The sequence below is a fragment of the Alligator sinensis genome, unplaced genomic scaffold, assembly GCF_000455745.1.
Source record: "Alligator sinensis unplaced genomic scaffold, ASM45574v1 scaffold1241_1, whole genome shotgun sequence".
Classification (NCBI taxonomy): Eukaryota; Metazoa; Chordata; order Crocodylia; family Alligatoridae; genus Alligator; species Alligator sinensis.
Genome location: NW_005842202.1, coordinates 79318 through 98883, shown reverse-complemented (window position 1 = coordinate 98883; position 19566 = coordinate 79318). Strand labels below are relative to the sequence as shown.

At 64.7% G+C, this 19566-nt stretch overlaps 2 protein-coding genes across 3 annotated transcripts; both read left to right on the top strand.

Annotated features, from left to right (window-relative positions):
* The first annotated feature begins 1370 nt into the window (after positions 1–1370).
* Positions 1371–3256, top strand: LOC112550776 (CUB and sushi domain-containing protein 3-like). The gene is made up of 5 exons (XM_025207640.1): positions 1371–1466; positions 1674–1818; positions 2452–2586; positions 2989–3156; positions 3246–3256. The coding sequence occupies exons 1-5, from the start codon at positions 1371–1373 to the stop codon at positions 3254–3256; spliced, it is 555 nt and encodes a 184-aa protein (XP_025063425.1).
* Positions 3257–12633: 9377 nt separating this feature from the next.
* On the top strand, positions 12634–19239 carry ABCG4 (ATP binding cassette subfamily G member 4). Of its 2 annotated transcripts, XM_025207668.1 has the most exons (14): positions 12634–12709; positions 13845–13962; positions 14106–14238; positions 14512–14562; positions 14850–14995; positions 15285–15408; positions 15501–15615; positions 16097–16236; positions 16508–16606; positions 16785–16953; positions 17457–17557; positions 17729–17887; positions 18155–18273; positions 18759–19239. In XM_025207668.1, the coding sequence occupies exons 2-14, from the start codon at positions 13907–13909 to the stop codon at positions 18982–18984; spliced, it is 1638 nt and encodes a 545-aa protein (XP_025063453.1). In that variant the 5' UTR covers positions 12634–12709; positions 13845–13906; the 3' UTR covers positions 18985–19239. The 2 variants fall into 2 exon arrangements, with proteins under 2 accessions (XP_025063453.1, XP_025063452.1); XM_025207667.1 differs by lacking the exon at positions 12634–12709 and having other exon boundaries at positions 13339–13962.
* The last annotated feature ends 327 nt before the right edge of the window (positions 19240–19566 follow it).

The window sequence follows — 19566 nt, the reverse complement described above, 5'->3', positions numbered from 1 at the left end:
CTTGCTCATGTCTGGCGTGGCTGGGATCTTGGTGCAAGGAACATGCTCCCTGAGCCCAGCCCCAGCCATGAGGAGCTGGGGCAGCTCTGCCCAGCATAGGTGACTTGTACCCCTGTTCCACTCGGGGGGTGGGCGATGAGCTTGGGAGGTGCCCACCCCAGCTCTGGCCACCTTTCCCAGTGCCTTTCAGATCTCTTTCTGGGGAGCTGCCTCCTGGTGCTGAGGTCCTGGGGATGCAGCCCCACTTTGGCTGGACACCACAGGCCTCGGAGCTGAATGCTGTAGTCCGCCCAAAGTGGGGGAGAAATCTTCCAAATGGGCTTACGCTGAACTGCAGCACAGCTGGCATAGCCCCTGGGGAGCATCCATGTGGCCTGTGGCACTGGTCTAAGCAGCTTGAAGCTCTTACCCCACCTGTGTACAGCTCTGGAAGGGCTGTGTCTGAGCCCTGTGTTTGAGTTGCAGAAAAGCTGGCTGCCTTCTAGCACAGGGGACTCCAGACCTTTGTCTCCACTTGCTTCACTGGATTACCGTGAGGCCTTGTAGCACCAACTAGACCAGGTGGGGAAGCAGCCACCTCCTCCTCCAGGCAGCTGCTGCCTGGGGAAATGGAGCAGATGGATTCTCCCATCTTGCAGGAAAGTGGTGAGCAGAGGGCCCTGGAGGGAGCCAGGGAAGTGTCTGTGTTGGAAGCTGAGAAACAGGTGTCTTGTCTCCCTCGTGACATGGACATGAGGGCTGGGCCTGGGCTCCGGGGGGTCCTTACGCTGTGGTTCTGGCCTCAGCAGCCTCTTGAGGCAGTGTGTGCCGCTTCTGTCCCGTATCCTGGAGCTCCACGTGGGATGGTGGCGGGGGCCTCGCTCTCCGTTCAGCTTTGGCCATGTGCTTGCTGCCTGATTACGAACCCAGCACAAGCATTGCTCTTAGGCGTACCCTGACCACAGGCCTCGGGGATGTGCGCTCTGGGCCTGGGCAGCGTGTATGCCAGGTGCTGGACAACAAGGTGGGCAGGCATGTGGATGCCTCTCCCAAGGGACTTTCTGTGGGAGAGGAAGCTGAAATGGCTCAGGCAGCCACGACCACGTCGCCTGGAAGTGCCCTGAGGCCTGTGGTGGAAGGGCACCATCGTCACTGGTGCCATACTTACCCCAGTGGGTGGCAGGGATGAGCAAGGGCTGGCTTGAGTTGTAATGATGATCCATTCCGTGAAACGGTCTGGGCTGGGGCACGTGGAAGCATCCCTTGTGTTGGTGCTGCTGCAGGGCTGGGCCCAAAGCTGTCATACTCTTCCTGTCCCAAAGCAGCCTGGGCATCCCCGGGCAAAGTGCTGGGCAGTTCCTGTCCTGTCCCAGGAGTGGGGCCTAAGCAAGATGTTGCTGCCTGCTACTGCATGGGACTTTGCTTTCATTGGTGACCTGTTTGGGGTGGAGGAGGGTGTCCCTTTAAATGCAGGCCTGATGGCCAGGGTAATCTCTGTTAGGATTATCTGCAGGGGGGAGACTGGGGATTAATGGGAGGTCCTTGCTCAGGTGCTGTGACTCCCCACCCGGTGCTGAGCAGAAGGGAACAGCTCCCCTTCTGAGAGGGCTGGCTCTGGGCGGAGCAGGGCCGCCAGGCAGCCAGCTGGGAGCACCGGGGGGGAAGTGACCGGGCAGGGCCCATGACCTGCACAGTTGGAGACCAGCAGAGGCAGGACCAGGAGCATTAAAGCCAGGCTGGGGCTGGCTGGTGGGCAGAGGGGGCTCTGCTTGGGCGCCAGGTGGCTGGGACTCCTCGTTGTGGGGCTGGCTGGGCTTGCTGCCAGCCAGGAGCAGGAAGGTGAGTGCTGGGGAGCTGGGGGCTGTGGCCTCACTGCATGAGCAGCACGGGAGGGGGGGTGTCTGCGCCCCGCTGTGCAAGGCAGAGAGGTCTTGCCTGGGTCACTGAGGCCCTGCAGGCTCCAGGTTGCTCATCGCGGGACTGGGAACTGCACCGGCCCTGGGGGCTTTGCGGGCCAGGTGGGATGGTTGAGCCCTGAACCCTCCACAGGGGCTGTGTGCAGTCAAGATGCAGGTGCCTGGACTGGCCGTGGGCAAGCTGTTGCCTTCCGAGCCGCGTGCCAGGGGTGGCTGCAAGGACTCATCCCTTTGCAAAGCTCCCCAGAACGTCGTGTTTGCGCCGCTGGCAGCGTGGCCTGGCCCAGCCCTGCTCCCTCTGCCGGGCCTGTGGCCCACATGTCGTGGAGCCAGTGCTGCCTTGTGCTGGGAGCGGGGTGCCACTCGCCTATTGAGGGTACACAGAGCTGGTAAAGAGGAGACGGTGCCTGGATGCCTTCAGGCAGGTTGGGGCAGCCTGGCTTAGCCATGCTGGGAGCTCCAGCAGGGAAATGGGGCTTGGGAGGAGCAGGGCAGGCTGGTGTTGGGGAGTGAGACCCCAGCCCAGTAACTCGGTCCTGCTCTGCGCCCGCTGCAGAGCTCCCAGACACGTACTGGTCCGGCACGGCCCCGCTGTGCCTTGGGGGGTGCAAGGGGAAGCACAAGGAGCTGAAGAGGAGCCTGTGCGGGAACGGCAGCTGCTGCTGGCTGGGGTACAAGTCCTTCTGCCGAGGTGAGGTACGGGGGCACCGCGGGCTCTGGAGGGGGCTGAGTGACCCTGTGCAACCTGGGGGGAGCAGGTGTGGCTGGTGCGGGGGAGGGAGCAGGGCACATTCGCATGCCTGAGGCCATGGCAGTCGTTGCCCTCAGCCTTCTGCATCACTGGGGCCTCCATGCATGCCCTTGCGGCTTGCACAACGTGGCAGCAACAGCTTGTACACTCACACCCTGCGGCACCACGTCCCCTTGCCCTGGCGCAGCCTGCAGCAGGGGTTGCTCCTGCCATGCACCTGTGGCATCTCTGTGGGTCCAGAGCCCTTGTAGGAGTGGCGCTGGCATTCCCCTGGTGCCAGGGCAGGGACCCATGGCCTGGTGCTCTCGGCTGAGCGGGGCCCCCAGGTCTCTCTGTCCTCAGTGAACTGCGGGCGGCCTGAAGCAGACTTCAACTCCGTGGTGTACGGCAACGACTGGTGGGTGGGCTCCGTGGTGCGCTACGCCTGCCGCCCCGGGTTCCTGCTGCTGGGGGACCCGGCCAGCGCCTGCCAAGCTGACGGCCGCTGGACGCCCAAGCCCTCCTGCCTCCGTGAGTGCCGCGCTCCACCCCAGAGTGGGCTGCATCGCGGTGAGGCCGAGGTGCTGGAGAGGAGCCCCATGGGGGTGGCTCCTTCCCAGCGCCCCAGTAACAGGCTGCTGTCACCCCCATCCCCTGCCCCACCAGGGATCTGCCTGTGGGGACGCGTCGAGATCAACGAGCAGGACATCGACGGGCACTGCTCATCCTCGTGCACTGGCAGGACCCATGCGGGGGCAGCGCTGGCCCACGGCTGCGTCCGCCTCGCGGGCTGCGTCACCAAGCAGTCAGGCTGGGCCCGCTGGTTCGTGCGCTGCGACGTCTGCGAGTGCGACTGCTACGTCCCCTGCGGTACGGGCCGAGCCCCAGGAGCCACATCCTTGTCTGGATGGACCCTTGTCATGCATATGCGTGAGCAACGATGCTGCTTCCTAGGGGCAACCGCCTGCAGGGTAAAAGCCCTGTTACTGCTGTCACCTGCAGCAGCACGAGGCTGGGGCCTATTCCCACAAGTCCAGCCGCAGGCTGCATTTGCAGAGCACCTGTTGCCTCCCGCCATGCCCAGGGGCTAGCTGCAGCCTGCTCTTTGTGCCTGGGCCTATCCCAAGCCGCTCTCCATCCCCAGTTTAGCTCCAGGTTTGTGTTGCACCAGGACGGGGGTGTCTTTTGGCTCAAACCGTGGCAGCTTTGCCAGCATGGGGAGCCACGGGGGCCGAATGCTGTCCCCAGGGGTATGATTCCCCGGCCCACCCCAGCACGCCTGGTGCACAGGGAAAGGGCACGGGGGCAGGCCAGGTCATCGCCGGGCGGGTGCCTATTGTCTCTCCCCTACACTCTTTACAGCTTCCTCTGGGTAGAAAACAGGAGCGGGGCCAAGACCCGGAGCCAGGAGAGCTGGACGTGACCATGGACAAGTCCTCTTGCCACAAGCTCTTGCCTTGCCTCAGTTTCCCCCCTGCCATTGGGGGCTGACACCTACCTGCCAGGCTGAGTCTAGGGCACAGCTGGCGGTCCTGCGCTGGGACCTAGGCAGGTCGAGCTGGGGCTGCCGTCCTCCTCTCTCTGCCGATGGGGTGCACTGGACTCGTGGGGAGAGTGGGGGCACTTGCTCCTGCCCTTCCTGGGGCATTTGAAGTGTTGGGCAGCAGCTTGTTCTCTTTGGGGGCTGGAAAGGCACGGTGAGAAATAAACCTTGGCGTGTGCCCGTGGCCTGACTCTGCCTGGGGCTGTGCTGTCTAGGGGACACTTTGGAGCTGCCCCCCCCCGCCCCAACCTGTGGTAGTTCTCCACGTGGCCAGCGGGGGGCAGCACCCAACAGGGGAGGGGGGAGAGGGGGGGAGCAGGTCTGGATGCTGGCATCTTGCGCCCCAGCCCCAGAGACTGGCTCACCCCAACTGGAGCCCCCACCTGCAGCCCGGGGGCTTGTGTCTGGGGCGGAGAGGGTGCTGGTTTGAGGCAGGAGGCACGTCCCCTGTGGCACCCCAGGGCCACCCTCCTTGCTGCTCATCTCCTCGGCCGACTCCCATCCCCCTGGGCTCACCCGTGCACATGCATCCTCACCTTGAATGCAGGCTGGGTCCAGCTGTGGTCTCTCATCCCAGTCCTAGCCAGCACCAGCTACAAGCAACCCCTGGATAGATGGATGGGGGCCCGGACCCTGGCGTGGGAGGTGCGTCCCCCTCTCCAGGCCGAGGCTGCGTTGAAGAGCCCGGCTGTGCTGAGCGGGGAGGTGTTGCAGTGCTGGCCTGGTGCTGGGGCAAGGTGGGCTCAGCCCTGGCTCTGACACTGACTCCTTGGGTGACCAGTGGAAAGTCACGTAGTCCCCGTGCCTTGCTTTCCCCATCTGTCAGTTGGGTTTAACACTGTAAGGAGGGGAATTGCATGGAACGGGATCAGGCGCCGGGGGCAGTTGAGTCATTGCAAACAGGGGAGCAGGAGCAGGGCTCCGGGGGCCGTTCCTGTGTCTGCTTCTCCTCCCTGTGATGCAGGAGCAGACCGTGACTAATGGGGCTTGCTGGGACACCGGGACCCGGCAGGGGCTGGGTCTGGGGCTGCCAGGAAGGGCAGTGCCAGAGGTCAAGCTGTGAAGTGAGGTGTCCCCTGCAGCCAAAGGCCCAGCTAGGTCCAGTGCCCCGAGCTGAGCTCAGCAGCTGCTCCCAGCCTTGGCATCTGTGGGCGCCAGCACCCGGTCAGGCCGCAGACATCCGTCCCCTGCTCAGTTGGACTAGGGGCTCCAGGCAGGAGCTACTCCCTGGTGCCAACCCCAGCAGGATGCAGCCACGTGGCATGGAGACCCCTGCCATGAAGGGCGTTGGGGGCTGCTGGGAGGAAGCTGAGGCAATGCCACAAGCCGCTGCGACAAGTGGGCAGGGAGTCCTTCGCCCCTTGTCCCCCCTCTCGCCCAGCCAGCTGCAGAGGGCGGGAGCCGGGCCGGATGTTGCGCTGGTTCCCCCAAGGCGCAGAGATTAGATGGATGGAGCAGGGCCCTGGCTGGTGCCTGAGTCAGCTCCCGGCAGCAGCAGAGTCCTGGCCAGCCGAGGAGGAGGCCACGAGCCAGCAGGCGCCAGGCGCAGGTAGGAAACGCCAATGCTCCTGCAGGCACCTCGCTGCTGCCCAGGCACCGGGTGGCCTGCCCGCCCCCATGCCCCAGCCCGGGACCAGCTGGCTGCAGGGCTGAGCACTGGGACCTGATGTGCAGAGCCGGGGAGTGGGGCCCTGGGAGGCTGAGCTGGGCAAGGGGGTGGCCATGCTGGGCGCGGCACCTGGACAAGTCGCTGGGGTCCAAGGCTGCAGATTGGGATCATTCAAGGGGGCTGTGGGCAGGGGCCCAACACCCCGGGGCTTGGGACAGTGGGGGACGCAGGGCTGGGTCCCGGCAGGAGCCCGGGGTCACACTTATGGCTGCTCCAGGGACGGGCCGGCTGGGATGGGCTCCAGTGCTCGGAGTGGGGCTGGGCAGGGCCCCGCCAGCCCACGGGACGGTCTCCCCAGGTGAGCGGGGTCCCTCTGGATGGGCCAAAGCCCTCGGCAAAGGTGCCCGGGAGCAAGAAGCGCTCAGTTCCCGGGGGCAGAGGGGCGCTGTGGGTATCCCCGCAGGCACCCAGAGCTCAGCCCCGCTCTGCCTCCATCTTCCCCCAGGTGTGCCGGCGGTTTCCATTGTCTGGTTCCTCCTGACCTGGGAAAAAGGGCTCTTTTGTGCCGGCCACAGTGGCCTCCGTGCCCTAGCCATGTGTCTGCTAGGAATGACACCTGACAGACTCACTTCACATGTGAGACAGCAGCCTGGGAAGGATGGGAGCTGTACGGGCCAGGCCCTCTGGGAAGGGGCAAAGTCTGAACAGCTTTGACTTCTGCTCTTAGGGAAAAATGCCCCCAGCTGGAGCCAGCTCTGGGACGCGGGTGCTGGTCAGGCTAGGGGCACCGACGAGCTGCTTGCAAGCGCCTCTGGGACTTAGGAGCGGGGCTGCAGGGAGGGCCGGGCCCTGGGCCCCTCAAGTTACTTGGGAGCTTTAAGGCAGACAAGGTTCCTTGGGTGAATTTGATATCTTTTATTAGACCAACCCAAATGGTTGGAGAATAGTTATTAAGCAAGCTTTCGGGTTCAAAAACCCTTCGTCAGGCTCAGGAAGCTGCAGCAGTTGGTGTGTGCTCTTCCTGGATGGTATGAAAAGTTCATTCTTTAAAAATCTCAACCCAGCCCCTGGGGAGCTCCCTCGGGGCTGGGGCTGGGGGGAAAGTGCTCCCTGCTCGGCAGATGGTTTTCTAATGAATTTCCGCATTCGGGTCGCTCTTTCCATATGTCTTTCACGGTTTGAGGAATGTTGTGGGTGAGGTGTGTTACTAACAGCCCTAGCAGGAGCCAGGCAATGGGCTGCTGGGGCCCTGGGGGCAGCGTGGGTGCTGGGGGTCCGGGAGGGCGGCTGGGGGGCTGGGCACTTGCACTGGAGCCCTGGGACCCCCCAGCCTTGCTTAGGCCTTGCAGTCCTTGCTGGAAGCCTCCCACCTTCTGTGCCACCCCCTGAGACCCCGAGCCAGCTCATGGCAACCCCAGCCCAGGGAGCCCAGCCACGGGGTAGGGCTCACACCCCCCTGTGCCCTGGTGCCCTGCTCCCTGTTCCTGCCAGCCTGCCACTCTCATGGGCAGCTGTGCACTTTGCCAAGGACTCTGTGTGTGTGTGTGTGTGTGTGTGTGTGTGTGTGTGTACGTGTGAGACCCTGTGTTGTGTACATGCTAGCACAAATGCGTGTGAGACACCCTGTGGGCATGCTAGCAAGAGTATGTGCAACTCAGTGTGTGCACTCTAGCATGGTTGGGCAGTGTGTGTGTGTGACCGTGTGTGCACTCTGGCAAAAGTGTGTGTGTGTGTGTGTGTGGCCTTGTGTGTGCATACTAGCACAAGCATGTGTGGGGGGGAGGCCCTGTGTGCACACTTGCATGTGCATGACACCCTGCGTGCGCTCACTACCAGGAGTGTATGTGTGTGTGCATAAGTGAGAGAGATGCCCTGTGTTGTGTACAGTAGCACAGGCGTGTGCACAGGCGTGCCCATGTGTGCACAGCCGTGCCAGGCAGGGAGTCTGGGCGGATCAACCCCGGGCTCCTGCCGTCTCCGCTGGCTCAGCCTCCTCCAGTTGTTAATGACCCTGGCAGTGCTGGTGCCAGCTGCTGCCCATGGCGCTGGAGCCCGGCAATGCTGGGGAGCGACTCCTGTGAGCCAAGCCAGGCAGGTGCTGGGGACTGGCCTGGGCAGCGCGGGGGCTCCTGTCACTGGGCTGGGCATTGGGGTTTGGTCCCTTCTGCAGCCCAGGGCTTGGCCCAGTGGCTTTCCTGGGGGCAGGGGGTGAGCCCTCGATGGGGCGCTGTGTACCTGCAGCGTGGCCCTTCCTTCGTGGCGGGAGGCGCTGCTGGGGGTGTGCCTGCCATGAGTGCCTGGCTGCGGGGGGTGATGGGGCAGAGGGCAGCCGGATCCCCTGGGCAGGTGAAGGCAGGTCAGGTAGGGCCTGCGTGGGAGCCAGGCTGGAGCTCGGCTGCTGGCCCTTTAAGAGCCTATTATTGTGCTGGCACGGAAGTAAAACCTGCCAAGAAAGCCCAGCCTCCCGCTCTGACAGTCAGCAGCAGGGATGGACCTGGTGGCTGGGACCCAGCGGGGAGATGGCGATGGCTCTGCCCAGCCTGGGGCCAGGGGTGCCTAGGCAGTGCCTGGGGTGACCGGTGCCCACCCCTCCATCCATCCATTCATCCATCCATCCCTCCTCCATCCCTCCCTGCATCCCTCCATCCATCCCCCGCCTGCAGGGGATGGGGAAGCCGACGCCTGCTGGGGACTGCAGTGGGTAGCACATCCCAGGCGCCAGGGCTGGGCTGGGCGGCTGCAGTAACCTGGCAGCTTCTGGCTCCCGTGGGCACGTGAAGCTGGGACTTGGGTGGCTTTGTCTGCCTGGGAGAAGGGGAGGGCGTCGCAGATGCCCCAGCCTCTGGGAGTCCAGGCAGCAGGAGCTGCAGAGCCAGGGACCCCGTGAGGGAGGGACAGGACCCGGCGTGGAGCCCCCTGTCAAGGTGAGTGGGGTGCACACCCAGCTCCCTTTGTTCTCTGTCTGCCCCCCAGACCCCAAACCCGGGGACGGCTGGTCCGGCCTGCCTGGCAGTGGGGGGGCGACATGTGGATACAAGCAGGGGCTGGGCCTTTTTGCTGCAGTTTGGAAGGGGGAGGGGGCAGGGGGGAGGGATGGAGAGGCCTGGGGGCAACCTGGGCTAATCTGCCCCCACCCCCCTTAAGCCTGAGCGAGCAGCTTGGGGGATTTGACATCTCGGTAATGAGCAGCTCAAGGGCTCAAGGTGATCCTGAGGGCACCAGGGGCTCCCGCCACCCTGCCCCTCAGCACAGACCCTGCACCCACCTCGGGGGCTTGCCATCGCTCAGCCGGGCTCTGAGGAGCCCTTGCAGGGATCGGTTCGGTCCCTAGGGTGCAGGGAGGGCGGGGAGTGGTGTGGGGCCTGGGGGGGGAGCTGGGCAGTGGGCCACGATGGCCTTGTTTTACCCAGGGTGGGGCTGGGGCTGGAGCCTTTCCAGCCCTGACAGGGATGCGCTGCATCGGGGAGGGGGGGAGACATCCTGCAGCCTGGTGTGCGCGGCTGTCGGGAGGATGCTCGGGGTGTGTGTGTGTGTTTGTGTGCAATGCAGCCACGGCAAGAACGGGGCTTAAGGCTGCAGCCCAGTGCAATGTAGGTTAAGGGAGCATTACGGCCCAAGCCCCGGGAGGAGGATGGGTGTACGTTGGGGAGCAGCGTGAGGGGCCTGCCTTGCCCCCCAGCCTGCCACACTTGCCCACATCAAGGCAGCAGGGCCCCTTGCTCCCCATTCACATCCGCGCCAGTGAGATGGGGCTAGAGCCTGTGAGCGAGGGTGGCAGGGGCACGCCTGGGCATTCGGCACCATGCCACCCCTTTCTGAAGGGGCCTCCCCTGGGCTTTGTAGAAGGATCCCCAGGCAGCTCCGCTACCATGGGATGGATGCGCTGGCTGCTTTGCACCCCCCAGGTGCCAGCAGGCTCGGGTGGGAGGCTGGGACACCCCCCAGGGTGGGGGGGTAGGACACAGGGAGGCAAATTGGATGCTCCTGGGGTGGATGGGAATGCAGGCCCAGCCTTGCGGGGAGAGCTGGGGCAGGATGGGAGCATGCAGGCAGGGATTGGGACCCTCCTGGCCATCCCAGCTGGGCCAGCTGCGGGTGCTGGGAGCAACCCGGGAGCCCATGAGATCAGCTGCGTCCTGATGACCTAATCGCAGCAGGGCTGCTTCCAGCACCCTCCTTCCTTGCCAGCCCCTCAGCGGGGACGGGGTGGGGGTGCTGCTTGCTTTGTTCCCTGGGACAGCATGTGGGGCTGGGCCCTGGAGGAGTCTCCTGTCTGGATGTAGCAGGGCACCCCCAATCTCTGCCCTGTGCAGCGAGGATGGAGGGGGCTTGGGTGGGGGGAGATCCTGCTCCCTACCTCGCTGGAGAAGGGCCCCCTGCCCCTCCCAGCCCTGCTGCCAGAGCCCAGAGCTGGGCCCAGCATCGGCGCAGCCGTGGGAGCGCCATGAATTATTGAGGTGGAGCAGATCCACGGCTGTCGGGAGCCCCTCTGGGGCAGGGCTGAGCCGCGGCAGCGTGGGGGCTGGCGGGGCTAAGGCCACCTCTCCTAGGTCTAGGTTGAGCTGGGGGCCCTGTCCAGCCACAGCTGAGTCCTCTCAGGGGAGCGGAGGGGTCCAGAGCTGTCCGAGGGGGCTGCCAGGAGTGCACGTCTCTCCCCCGGCTGCTCTGCCCTTGCTGCTGCCAGCAACATCCTTGCTGCTCTCCTGGGACCTGGCAGGGCCAGCACTGTGCCCGCCAGCCCTGGTGGGGTTAATCCTTGGGGACTTGGGCATGCCCTAGAAGTGGCTGGTGTGTCACCCCCAGAGCCAGCATGGCTGGGGGCAGCAGGATGGCAGCAGGACGGCACCCCGAAGGGCAGGGCATGCACATGTGTACCCAGCCCAGGGTGCCTGGGAAACCCGGGTGCTGCCTGTTGGGGTGAGCTGAGGGCCGTGCATGCTCCCTCCGCAGCGCGGCACCATGGCTGAGAAGGGCCTGGACCCTGCGTGCGTCTCCATCGCCCTGGAGGACACGGTGTGCCACACTGGCGCCCAGGATGCCCCGCTCCTCACCACCCACCTGAAGAAGGTGGAGAACCACATCACAGAGGCCCAGCGCTTCTCGCACCTGCCCAAACGCTCAGCCGTGGACATCGAGTTCATCGACCTGTCCTACTCCGTCCGCGAGGGCTCCTGGTGGAAGAAGAGAGGTAGGCGGCTTCGCGGGCACTGGGGGCAGAGGCCCCCAGGAGCTGGGGACCCAGGAGATCTAGCTGGGGGGCTTTGGGGGGCAGAGCAGGGCAAAAGGGAGGTGCCTTTTGCTCCATGTGCTTCCTCGGTGCTGGCAGGACAGGAGGGGGCAGAGGCCCCGCAGCGATTCCCGGCCCGGGCAGGAGCTGCCCTCAGGTTGTGTCTGTACAGTGCTGAGCACCCGGGCCTGGCAGCCATGACTGCCGAGTGAATAGCAATCACCTGCTGCTCCCACCTGGGCCCCTGCGGCAGTGAGGGGCTGGGGCAGGTCCCTCCCGCTCCTATTCCCATGCACGCAGGGTAGGTGTGATGTGTTGAGGTCTGGGGCAGCTAGGGGCTGTTTGGAGGACGTGGCTCCCGAGGCCTTATCCCCAGCCTCTCCCTGCTCTTGGGGTGCAGGGGGTGAAATGCAGCCACCTCTGGGGCAGGGCAGCGAAGGGCACTGGTTTCCAGTGGAAGTTGGGGAGAGGGCTTGAGTAGCAAGGCAGGACAGGATTGCCCAGGGACTGTGTCTCCAGGGCCTTTTCTGGCACCCCTGCGCCTGGGTGCAGCTCTGGGCCCCAGAGAGCCGACGGGGAGGGGAACAGGCAGCTGGCAGCTGGTGGGTGGTAGTCTGCTTTAATTAGCTCCCCTCATTATTGGGATGCCAATCAGAGGGTCCCAGGAGATGCATGAGAAGGAGATCCCAGCATAGCTGGGGGAGGGCTGGGATCCTGGCACTGCTGGCTCAAGTTTGCAGGGGCTGAGGTCCCGGCTGCCTGGCAGAGGTGCGTTGCTGGCGGTATTTGGTGCCCGGCTGGTCCAGGCTTTTTTTGCAGGGAGCGGCTTTGTCCAGCACCTTTGTGGCCCTTGCTTGGAGCTTGGGAAGTGCTGCAGTGATACAGATGGGGAAACTGGGGCATGGAGTGGGGACATGCCAGAGGTCCCCCCATGAGTCAGTGGCAGAGCCCAGAGGAGAGCCCAGGCATCTGGCTGCCCAGCTCCCCCCACTAAGCCGTGCTGCCTTCTAGAGGAGATCCTTGCCAAGCCTCTGCCAACCCCCGATCTGCCTGTGAGCAGGGAGTGGGGCTGCAAAGGGGCAGGAGCTGATAGGCAAAGGGGGCCGCTGTTGGGGGGCTGTTTGAGAAGGAGCCTGCAGCCCTTGAGCTGGGGCCCAGGTGGATGCCGATGCCCTGCGTGCAGCCCCTGCCCTGGCTGGCACCCCCGGCAGCAGCCTGGGGGTGGGGGGCCGGGTGGGCAGCCTGCTGCGTGCTGTCTGCGCGGCCGCGGGGTTACTGGCAGTCAATGAACTCAAGTAACCGCGCTGCAGGCTGCAGTCGATGGACGTGAGCAGCATCCATGCGGGGCTGGTGACAGCGGCAGTGGGGGCGGGGAGCCACGGCGGCTGGCTCGGCAGGGAGGCGCTGTGCGTGCCCCCCTTTCCTTGCCTCCCGCGGGGCCGAGCCGGCGGCTCCAGCCAGGTCACTCGGCGGGTCAGACAGCCGTCCAGCTCCCCGGGAGGGCCGCGGAGGGGCAGGACAGGGCACGCCGAGAGCAGAGCTGTCTGGGCATCCTTGGGCCTGATGCTGGATCTGTGCCTTCCCTGGCAAGGGAGGGAAGGGTGCTGCGTGCGGTGCACCGCATGCAGCTGCAGGGACTGGGCTGTGGACCCCCTCAAGCCAGGGCAGAATCCCTGCTAGGCCCTTGCAGTACAGGACCTATGATGTACGCAGGTGCTCCAGCTGGCAGGCAGCTTCTGCTTTGTTGCTCCCTGCCCAAGCCTGACCTCCCCAGCCCTGGGAGGGCTGGACCCCGCCACTGAAGTCCTGAAGCCTGCAGTTGGGTGGGCCTTGGCTGCCTGCAGCTGGATGGGTTGCAGGAGGCAGGAGCCTATCTGCTTTGTGAGACATGCCCCCTCCGTCCTGGTCCCCATGCTGATCCTTCACCCCCTGTTAGAGCCAGTTCCCGGGGCACGCGCTCCCCAGACACCGAGCTTCCGGCTCCACAACCTGCTAATCAGGCATGTGATGCATTAACTCCAGGTCTGATTAGTGGCTGCTGTTGCATCACGGCATGAATGCAAAAGCAGTTCTCAGCCCTGGATCCAGCCACTGTGGGGCCTAGGGGCCAGGGCTGCCACAGGCTCTTCATCCTGGTGCACCCCAGTGCAGCCGCTGTCGTCTCAGAGATTTGGGGAGAGGCCTGGGCTGGGAGGTGGTCTCCTTTGGGCCTGAGCAGCTGCACCTGTCTGCTCTGTGGTCCCTGCCCCATTCAGTGTGTGCCAGGGCTGCCCAGACCCCTCGCCCCCGTCTCTGGCACCCCCCAGCTCAGCCTCCCCGTCTCATGAAATTCAGCACCCTGCTGTCCCGGTCCAAGGCTGGCAATAGGCTACCTGTCTTGTAGGCCATCTGCTCTAGGGTCCTGGCACTGCAGGTACCATCTCCTCTGGCTCAGCCAGGGCACAGCCTTGCTAGCTCCACCCTGGGCTGATGGGACGGGTCTGCAGGGAGGCATTGCCAGAGCAGTACCGGACGATCTTGCAAGCTTCTAGTGTGGGACTGGGGCTGCGATTGTGCAGGAGAGTTGCTGAGGGGCTGGATGTGTAGGTGGATGATTTTCAGAGCCCAGGCTGCTCTGTGCCTCAGTTTCCCCTCTCTGACCCAGGGGGCTGCAGAGCCCACCCGCAGCCATACGGGACTTGTGCGTCCTGCCTAGCTGAGGGCTGGACAGTCTCTGGGTCCACACTCCACTCATTGGGAGCCCCCACCCATGCACCCAGGCACTTGCCTTGGCCTAAAGCATCATCCAAAGAGGCTCTGGGCTGCTCGGCAAGGCTTCAAGGCTTCCCCCCTGTCCCCAGGATACAAGACGCTGCTGAAATGCCTAAGTGGGAAGTTTTGCAGGCGTGAGCTCATCGGGATCATGGGTCCCTCGGGCGCCGGGAAGTCCACGCTCATGAATATCCTGGCCGGGTACAGGTGAGGCCGGGCCGGGGTGCAGGAGGGGGGCTGTGCTGCAGGGCTGGCGCCCCGGGAGCAGTGATGGGGAGCCGGGGTCTCGCCGGCAGGCACCTAGGGCACGGGGCTGCCCGCTCCTCACCAGCACTCGCCCGTGTCTCCAGGGAGACGGGGATGAAGGGGCAGATCCTGGTGAACGGGCGGCCACGGGACCTGCGCACCTTCCGCAAGATGTCCTGCTACATCATGCAGGACGACATGCTGTTGCCCCACCTCACCGTGCTGGAGGCCATGATGGTGAGTGCCCGTGGGTAGGGGGTCGGACCTGTCTGGCCCTTGGGGTTGGGCACCGGGCTCTGGCTGGCACCACGTGGGAGCAACGCAAGTGCCCTTGGTGGTCCCAGCTGCGGCTGGGAGCTGCTGTGATTAGGGAGCCTGATGCTCATAGCAGGGTGGTGGGGGGCTCTTCTTGCCCCCCACTCCCTGCTACATCCAGCTGGGGGCTGAGTGGCACCTACCCTGCCCTGCCAGCCTGCTCCTGAGCCCCGGTGTCTTCTCCCGTCCCCCCAGGTCTCTGCTAACCTGAAGCTGAGCGAGAAGCAAGAGGTGAAGAAGGAGCTGGTGAGTTTGGGGACTCGGTGACAAGGGTGTGGTGGGAGGAGGCACCCGTGGGAGACCAGCATGGCCCAGCCCTCCATGGACCCGGCTGGGACATGGGCAGAGGCAGGGAGACGTGCTGGGTGTGCCAGCCCCTGCCAAAGCACGGGGGCACTCGGAGATGTTGTCCTGCGCCATGCAGGGCAGGTGGCATCGGGGGCCCTGAGCTCACTCACAAGTGACCCTATGTGTGCATGTGTGTGTCTGTGTGTGCATGTGTCTGTGCATGTCTGCATGTGCGTGGGGTGCAGGTGAACGAGATCCTGACAGCGCTGGGGCTGCTGGAGTGCTCCTACACCCGCACCATGTCGCTGTCCGGGGGCCAGTGCAAGCGCCTCGCCATTGCCCTCGAGCTCGTAAACAACCCCCCGGTCATGTTCTTCGACGAGCCCACCAGGTGAGCACCGCGTGGCCTGGCCCTCCCCTGCCCCCGTCCCCAGAGACCCCATCCTAGGGCCTGCCTGGCTCAGTGACCCCGGGGTGGGAATTTGGGAGGCTTTGCAGCTGGGCCATTGTGGGGTGAGCCAGGAGCCAGCGGGGCCAGGGCTTTGTCGGGGCTGAGTCCTCAGACCAGGGGCAGCTGGGCAGCCCCCCACAAAGCCCCTGCACACAAGCTGCGTCGTCTCCTCCCTGCCTGTTTTCACCTGCCCCCTCTTCTCTCCCCTGCCCCCCGTCCCCGGCTGCAGCGGCCTGGACAGCGCCTCCTGCTTCCAGGTGGTCTCCCTCATGCGGTCCCTGGCCCAGGGCGGCCGCACCATCATCTGCACCATCCACCAGCCCAGCGCCAAGCTCTTTGAGATGTTTGACAAGGTCAGCCCCCACCCCAGTCCTCCCCGCTGCGCTGGGTCTGGGGCCTGGGGTCCGCACGGCGCCCTGCCACCCCTGCCTGTGCTCTCTTGCAGCTCTACATCCTGAGCCAGGGCCAGTGCATCTTCAAGGGGGTGGTGACCAACCTCATCCCATACCTGAAGGGGCTGGGCCTGTACTGTCCCACCTACCACAACCCTGCCGACTTCAGTAAGTGCCCAGCCTGTGCCAACCTGCCTTCCCTGCGGGTGCTGGGGGGGACCGGGCTGGCCCCACCGCCCGGAGCTCCCCCCAGCTGCCCTGGGAGCTGGGACGCTCGGGCCGCTGTCCCAGCGTGCTCCAGCTCACACGAGCCTGTCCTGGGGTGTGGGAGCATCCCTCCCTTCCTGTCCTAAACTCCTTGCATGGTGGCTGGCTGAGCTACCACTATCCACCCCGCAGAAGCAGCTGCATTTTCTGCGTGGCAGGTCCCCTCCACTGCCTCCCTCAGAGCTCGGGGCAGGGACATTCGCCAAGTGCCCCAAGAGCCTTGGAGGGGAGTGGGCCCTTGGTTGCCCTGCACTGGCCCGCACCCCATGGGGATCAGCCTCTGCTCTGGCTCCCCAAGCCAGACCCCGGAGCTTGGCACTGGGGCTGGGCGGGAGCGCGGCTGGACCTGGCACGGCTCAGCCCCTGCTCTGTGGGTCCCCAGTTATTGAGGTGGCCTCGGGCGAGTACGGAGACCTCAACCCCGTCCTGTTCCGCGCCGTCCAGAACGGGATGTGCACCATGGTCGAGAAGAAGAGCAGCCCCGACAAGAACGATCCCTCGTGCCCGGCCCACTGCCTGACGGTGAGCTCAGGCTGGGTCAGCTTGCCACGCCGGGCCCTGGCTGTCCGCTGTGGGGTGGGAAAGTGGGTCGTCCTGCAGAGCCCCTAGGGATTTCTTCCCATGCCCCTGGCAGCCCCATGCTGCCACCCTGCCCAGCCGATGGGCACGACCCCCTTCAAGCGGGGCCTGAGAGGCAGGTGGGGTGCAGGGAGCAGGCAGGGCTGGCTGGGCTCTGGGAGATACCAGGGAAGTAGGCGCTGGTCCCTGACTCCCCCTCTCCTCACGGCTCCAGGACGTGGATCACATCGAGAGCCACACATTCGCCACCAGCACCACGACCCAGTTCTGCATCCTCTTCAAGCGAACCTTCATGTGCATCCTGAGAGACACCGTAAGGGCTGCCAGGATGGGGCGGGTGTGAAGGGGCCAGAGCCCAGGCCTGCGGGGGGAAATGGGGATCAGAAGGGGGCACAGGGCAGCAGGGGCACAGGGCAAGGGCCGCGGCGGGTGGAGGTGACGAGTGTCTGGGCCCGATCCCTGAGCGTGGCCTGTCCGGTGCTGCCCGGCAGGTCCTGACGCACCTGCGCTTCATGTCGCACGTCTGCATTGGGGTGCTCATCGGGCTGCTCTACCTGCACATCGGCAACGATGCCAGCAAGGTCTTCAACAACACTGGCTTCCTCTTCTTCTCCATGCTCTTCCTCATGTTTGCTGCGCTGATGCCCACCGTCCTCACCTGTAAGGAGACCACCCCACCCTTGGGCCCCTGATGGGAGCTCATGAGTGCCCCCATCCTAGGCAGGCCCTGGGCTGGGGGGCATGGTTTGATCTTGCATTGAAATCCCTGGCTTTACCATGTCTGCTGGTGCATGGGGCTGCCGCTGCCCTGGCCTGGGTCTGAGCCAGGGTGGCAGGGCGGGCACTGCTGGGGGCTGAGCTCTGGCTCCCTGCATGCTGAGATGAGGGACAGGGGCAGGGTCTTTCTGAGAGACCCCCTGGCCTGGACAGAGCTGCTGCCTGCCGCACCCTGGCTTTCCAGCCAAACGAGCTCCATCCCAATGCCCTTCAGCTCCTGCTATGAGGTCCCCGAGATGCTCGCTCCTGGGCAGTCTCCAGCCCTTGGTGTGAGCCCGTGGGGAGGGACAGGGAATCCAGAACCCAGATGGGTTTTGGGGGCTGATCCAGGGCCCTTGCCAGGCTGCTGCTCCGGCCCTGCTGACCGTGCCCCTCTGCCTCCGCAGTCCCCCTGGAGATGTCCGTGTTCCTGAGAGAGCACCTCAACTACTGGTACAGCCTGAAGGCCTATTACCTGGCCAAGACCATGGCAGATGTGCCCTTCCAGGTGAGGAGAGGAGGAAGGGCGATACAGGGCAGCCCTCCCAGGCACGAGGGTCCCATGGGCCCTGTGCCAGGTGCCTGCTGTGCCAGGGGAGGGGTCCAGAGCTGTAGCCCCTGTGCTGGGAGCTGCCCAAGGCATCTGAGCATCCCTGCCCCTCCGCCTCCTGCCCTGCAGGTGATTTGCCCCATCGCCTACTGCAGCATCGTGTACTGGATGACGGGCCAGCCCCCCGAGGCCACGCGCTTCCTCCTCTTCTCTGCCCTGGCCACCTCCACCGCCCTGGTGGCCCAGTCCCTGGGGCTCCTCATCGGAGCTGCCTCCACCTCCTTGCAGGTCAGAGGGGCTCTGGGGGGGCCAGGGAAGGGTGGGGCAGCATGTGATCATCGGCGGTGCCAGGGCGTGAGGGTGCGTGACTGTGTGTGCAAGAGGGCATGCACTGTTAATGAGCGAGCGCATGCACATATGAAGGCGTGAGTGAGCCTGGCATGACATCCAGCACACGTGTGCGTGCACTGGGTGTGAGCCAGCTGCCTCAGCATGTGCGCCGAGGGGGCTCCCTGCCCTATGGCAGTGCCTGACTCCCCGCTGCCTCTGTCCCAGGTGGCCACATTCGTGGGGCCGGTCACTGCCATCCCCGTCCTGCTCTTCTCAGGCTTCTTCGTCAGCTTCAAGACCATCCCCACGTACCTGCAGTGGAGCTCCTACGTCTCCTACGTCAGGTGGGCAGTGCGGCGGGACTGGGCCTTGAGTGTTCCTGTGGGTGCTCCACTGGGGAGGGCCTGGGGCATGTTCCAGCACCCCTGTGCCTGGGGGACCCTCTCCTGGGGCAGTGAGACCCAGCTCCATGGGTGGGGGGGTGGGGAAGCCTGGTGCCTCTTGCTGGTGGCATAGACCTCAAGCTGTCCTGGGGGAAAGTGATGACCTGAGGCTCAGTGCCACACGGCAGTGCTGGTATCACTCCTGTCTGGCACCCTGGTGCACCCTTGTGCTGGTGCCTGGCCTAGGAGCCCCTTTCTAGCACCCTCTTAGCTGGCTTTCTGGGGTGCAGGGCTGTAGCCAGCTTGGGGTCCCCTGTGAGCATCTCCTGGCTGCAGCAGGGTGCAGACCTGCCCCTCATGGGCCTCAATGCCCAGCAGGATGCCAACAGCCAGCCCTGCCTGTGCTGGTGCCCGTCGGGGTGACGCTGTGTCTGTTGCACACACAGGTATGGCTTTGAGGGCGTCATCCTCACCATTTATGCCATGGGGCGTGAGGATCTGGAGTGCCAGGAGGATTTCTGCCCCTTCAAGGAACCCGCCCGCATTCTGCAGGAGCTGGATGTCGAGGAGGCCAAGCTCTACCTGGACTTCATTGTCCTGGGCATCTTCTTCCTCGTCCTGCGGCTCCTGGCATACTTGGTGCTCCGCTACAAGGTGAAGTCGGAGAGATAAAGGGTCCCTGGGCCGGACGCCTTCCCCAGACCGGAGCTGCCGCGGCACGGACAATCCCGCTGGACACGGTCCCTGCGGTTGGACTGGTGCCGCCCGGCCCGGCACAGTCGAGAAGGATTTTGCGACGTCTCGGAACTGTTTTAACCTTTCCACGCGCCTCATTGCCGAAGTTTTGTACAGATCTGGAATGCGTCATGCCCCTCCCCTGCCCCCCAGCCATGGATTTGGGATCCCTTCCTCACGCCGGCCCTCTCTCTCCACCCACCACCTTAGGACCCTAGGACTGGACCCACAGGAGCCAGCTATGTTCAAAGCCTGATGAGAGCAAGAGAACAGATCCCCAAAGCTTTGCTGCTGGAGGGAGGGGGTTGTGCATCTGTGAACCCCCCTGGAGGGGGCTGTGGTGGCCAGGCCGCCCCCCACGAAGCACAGTTTTGTAGTGCAGTGTGTCGTGCCGTCGTTGACCTGCCTGCTTGTCGCTGTTCAGCCGCATGTGTGCCCGTGTGCTGAAGAAGATGGACAACCCTGCAGACTCCGTTGCCCAAGGCTTTTGTGATTGCTGTTAGCATAGCACCAAGATCA

Bases quoted from the DNA above. Each gene is read 5' to 3' on its own strand.
- LOC112550776 (XM_025207640.1), top strand. From the start codon at position 1,371: ATGTTGCTGCCTGCTACTGCATGGGACTTTGCTTTCATTGGTGACCTG. The intron at 1,467-1,673 runs GTAATCTCTGTT...TGACCTGCACAG, and splicing joins ATGCAGGCCTGATGGCCAGG to TTGGAGACCAGCAGAGGCAG. The intron at 2,587-2,988 runs GTGAGGTACGGG...CTCTGTCCTCAG, and splicing joins GTACAAGTCCTTCTGCCGAG to TGAACTGCGGGCGGCCTGAA.
- ABCG4 (XM_025207667.1), top strand. From the start codon at position 13,754: ATGCACCCAGGCACTTGCCTTGGCCTAAAGCATCATCCAAAGAGGCTC. The intron at 16,237-16,507 runs GTGAGCTCAGGC...TCACGGCTCCAG, and splicing joins GCCCGGCCCACTGCCTGACG to GACGTGGATCACATCGAGAG. The intron at 17,558-17,728 runs GTGAGGAGAGGA...CCTGCCCTGCAG, and splicing joins TGGCAGATGTGCCCTTCCAG to GTGATTTGCCCCATCGCCTA.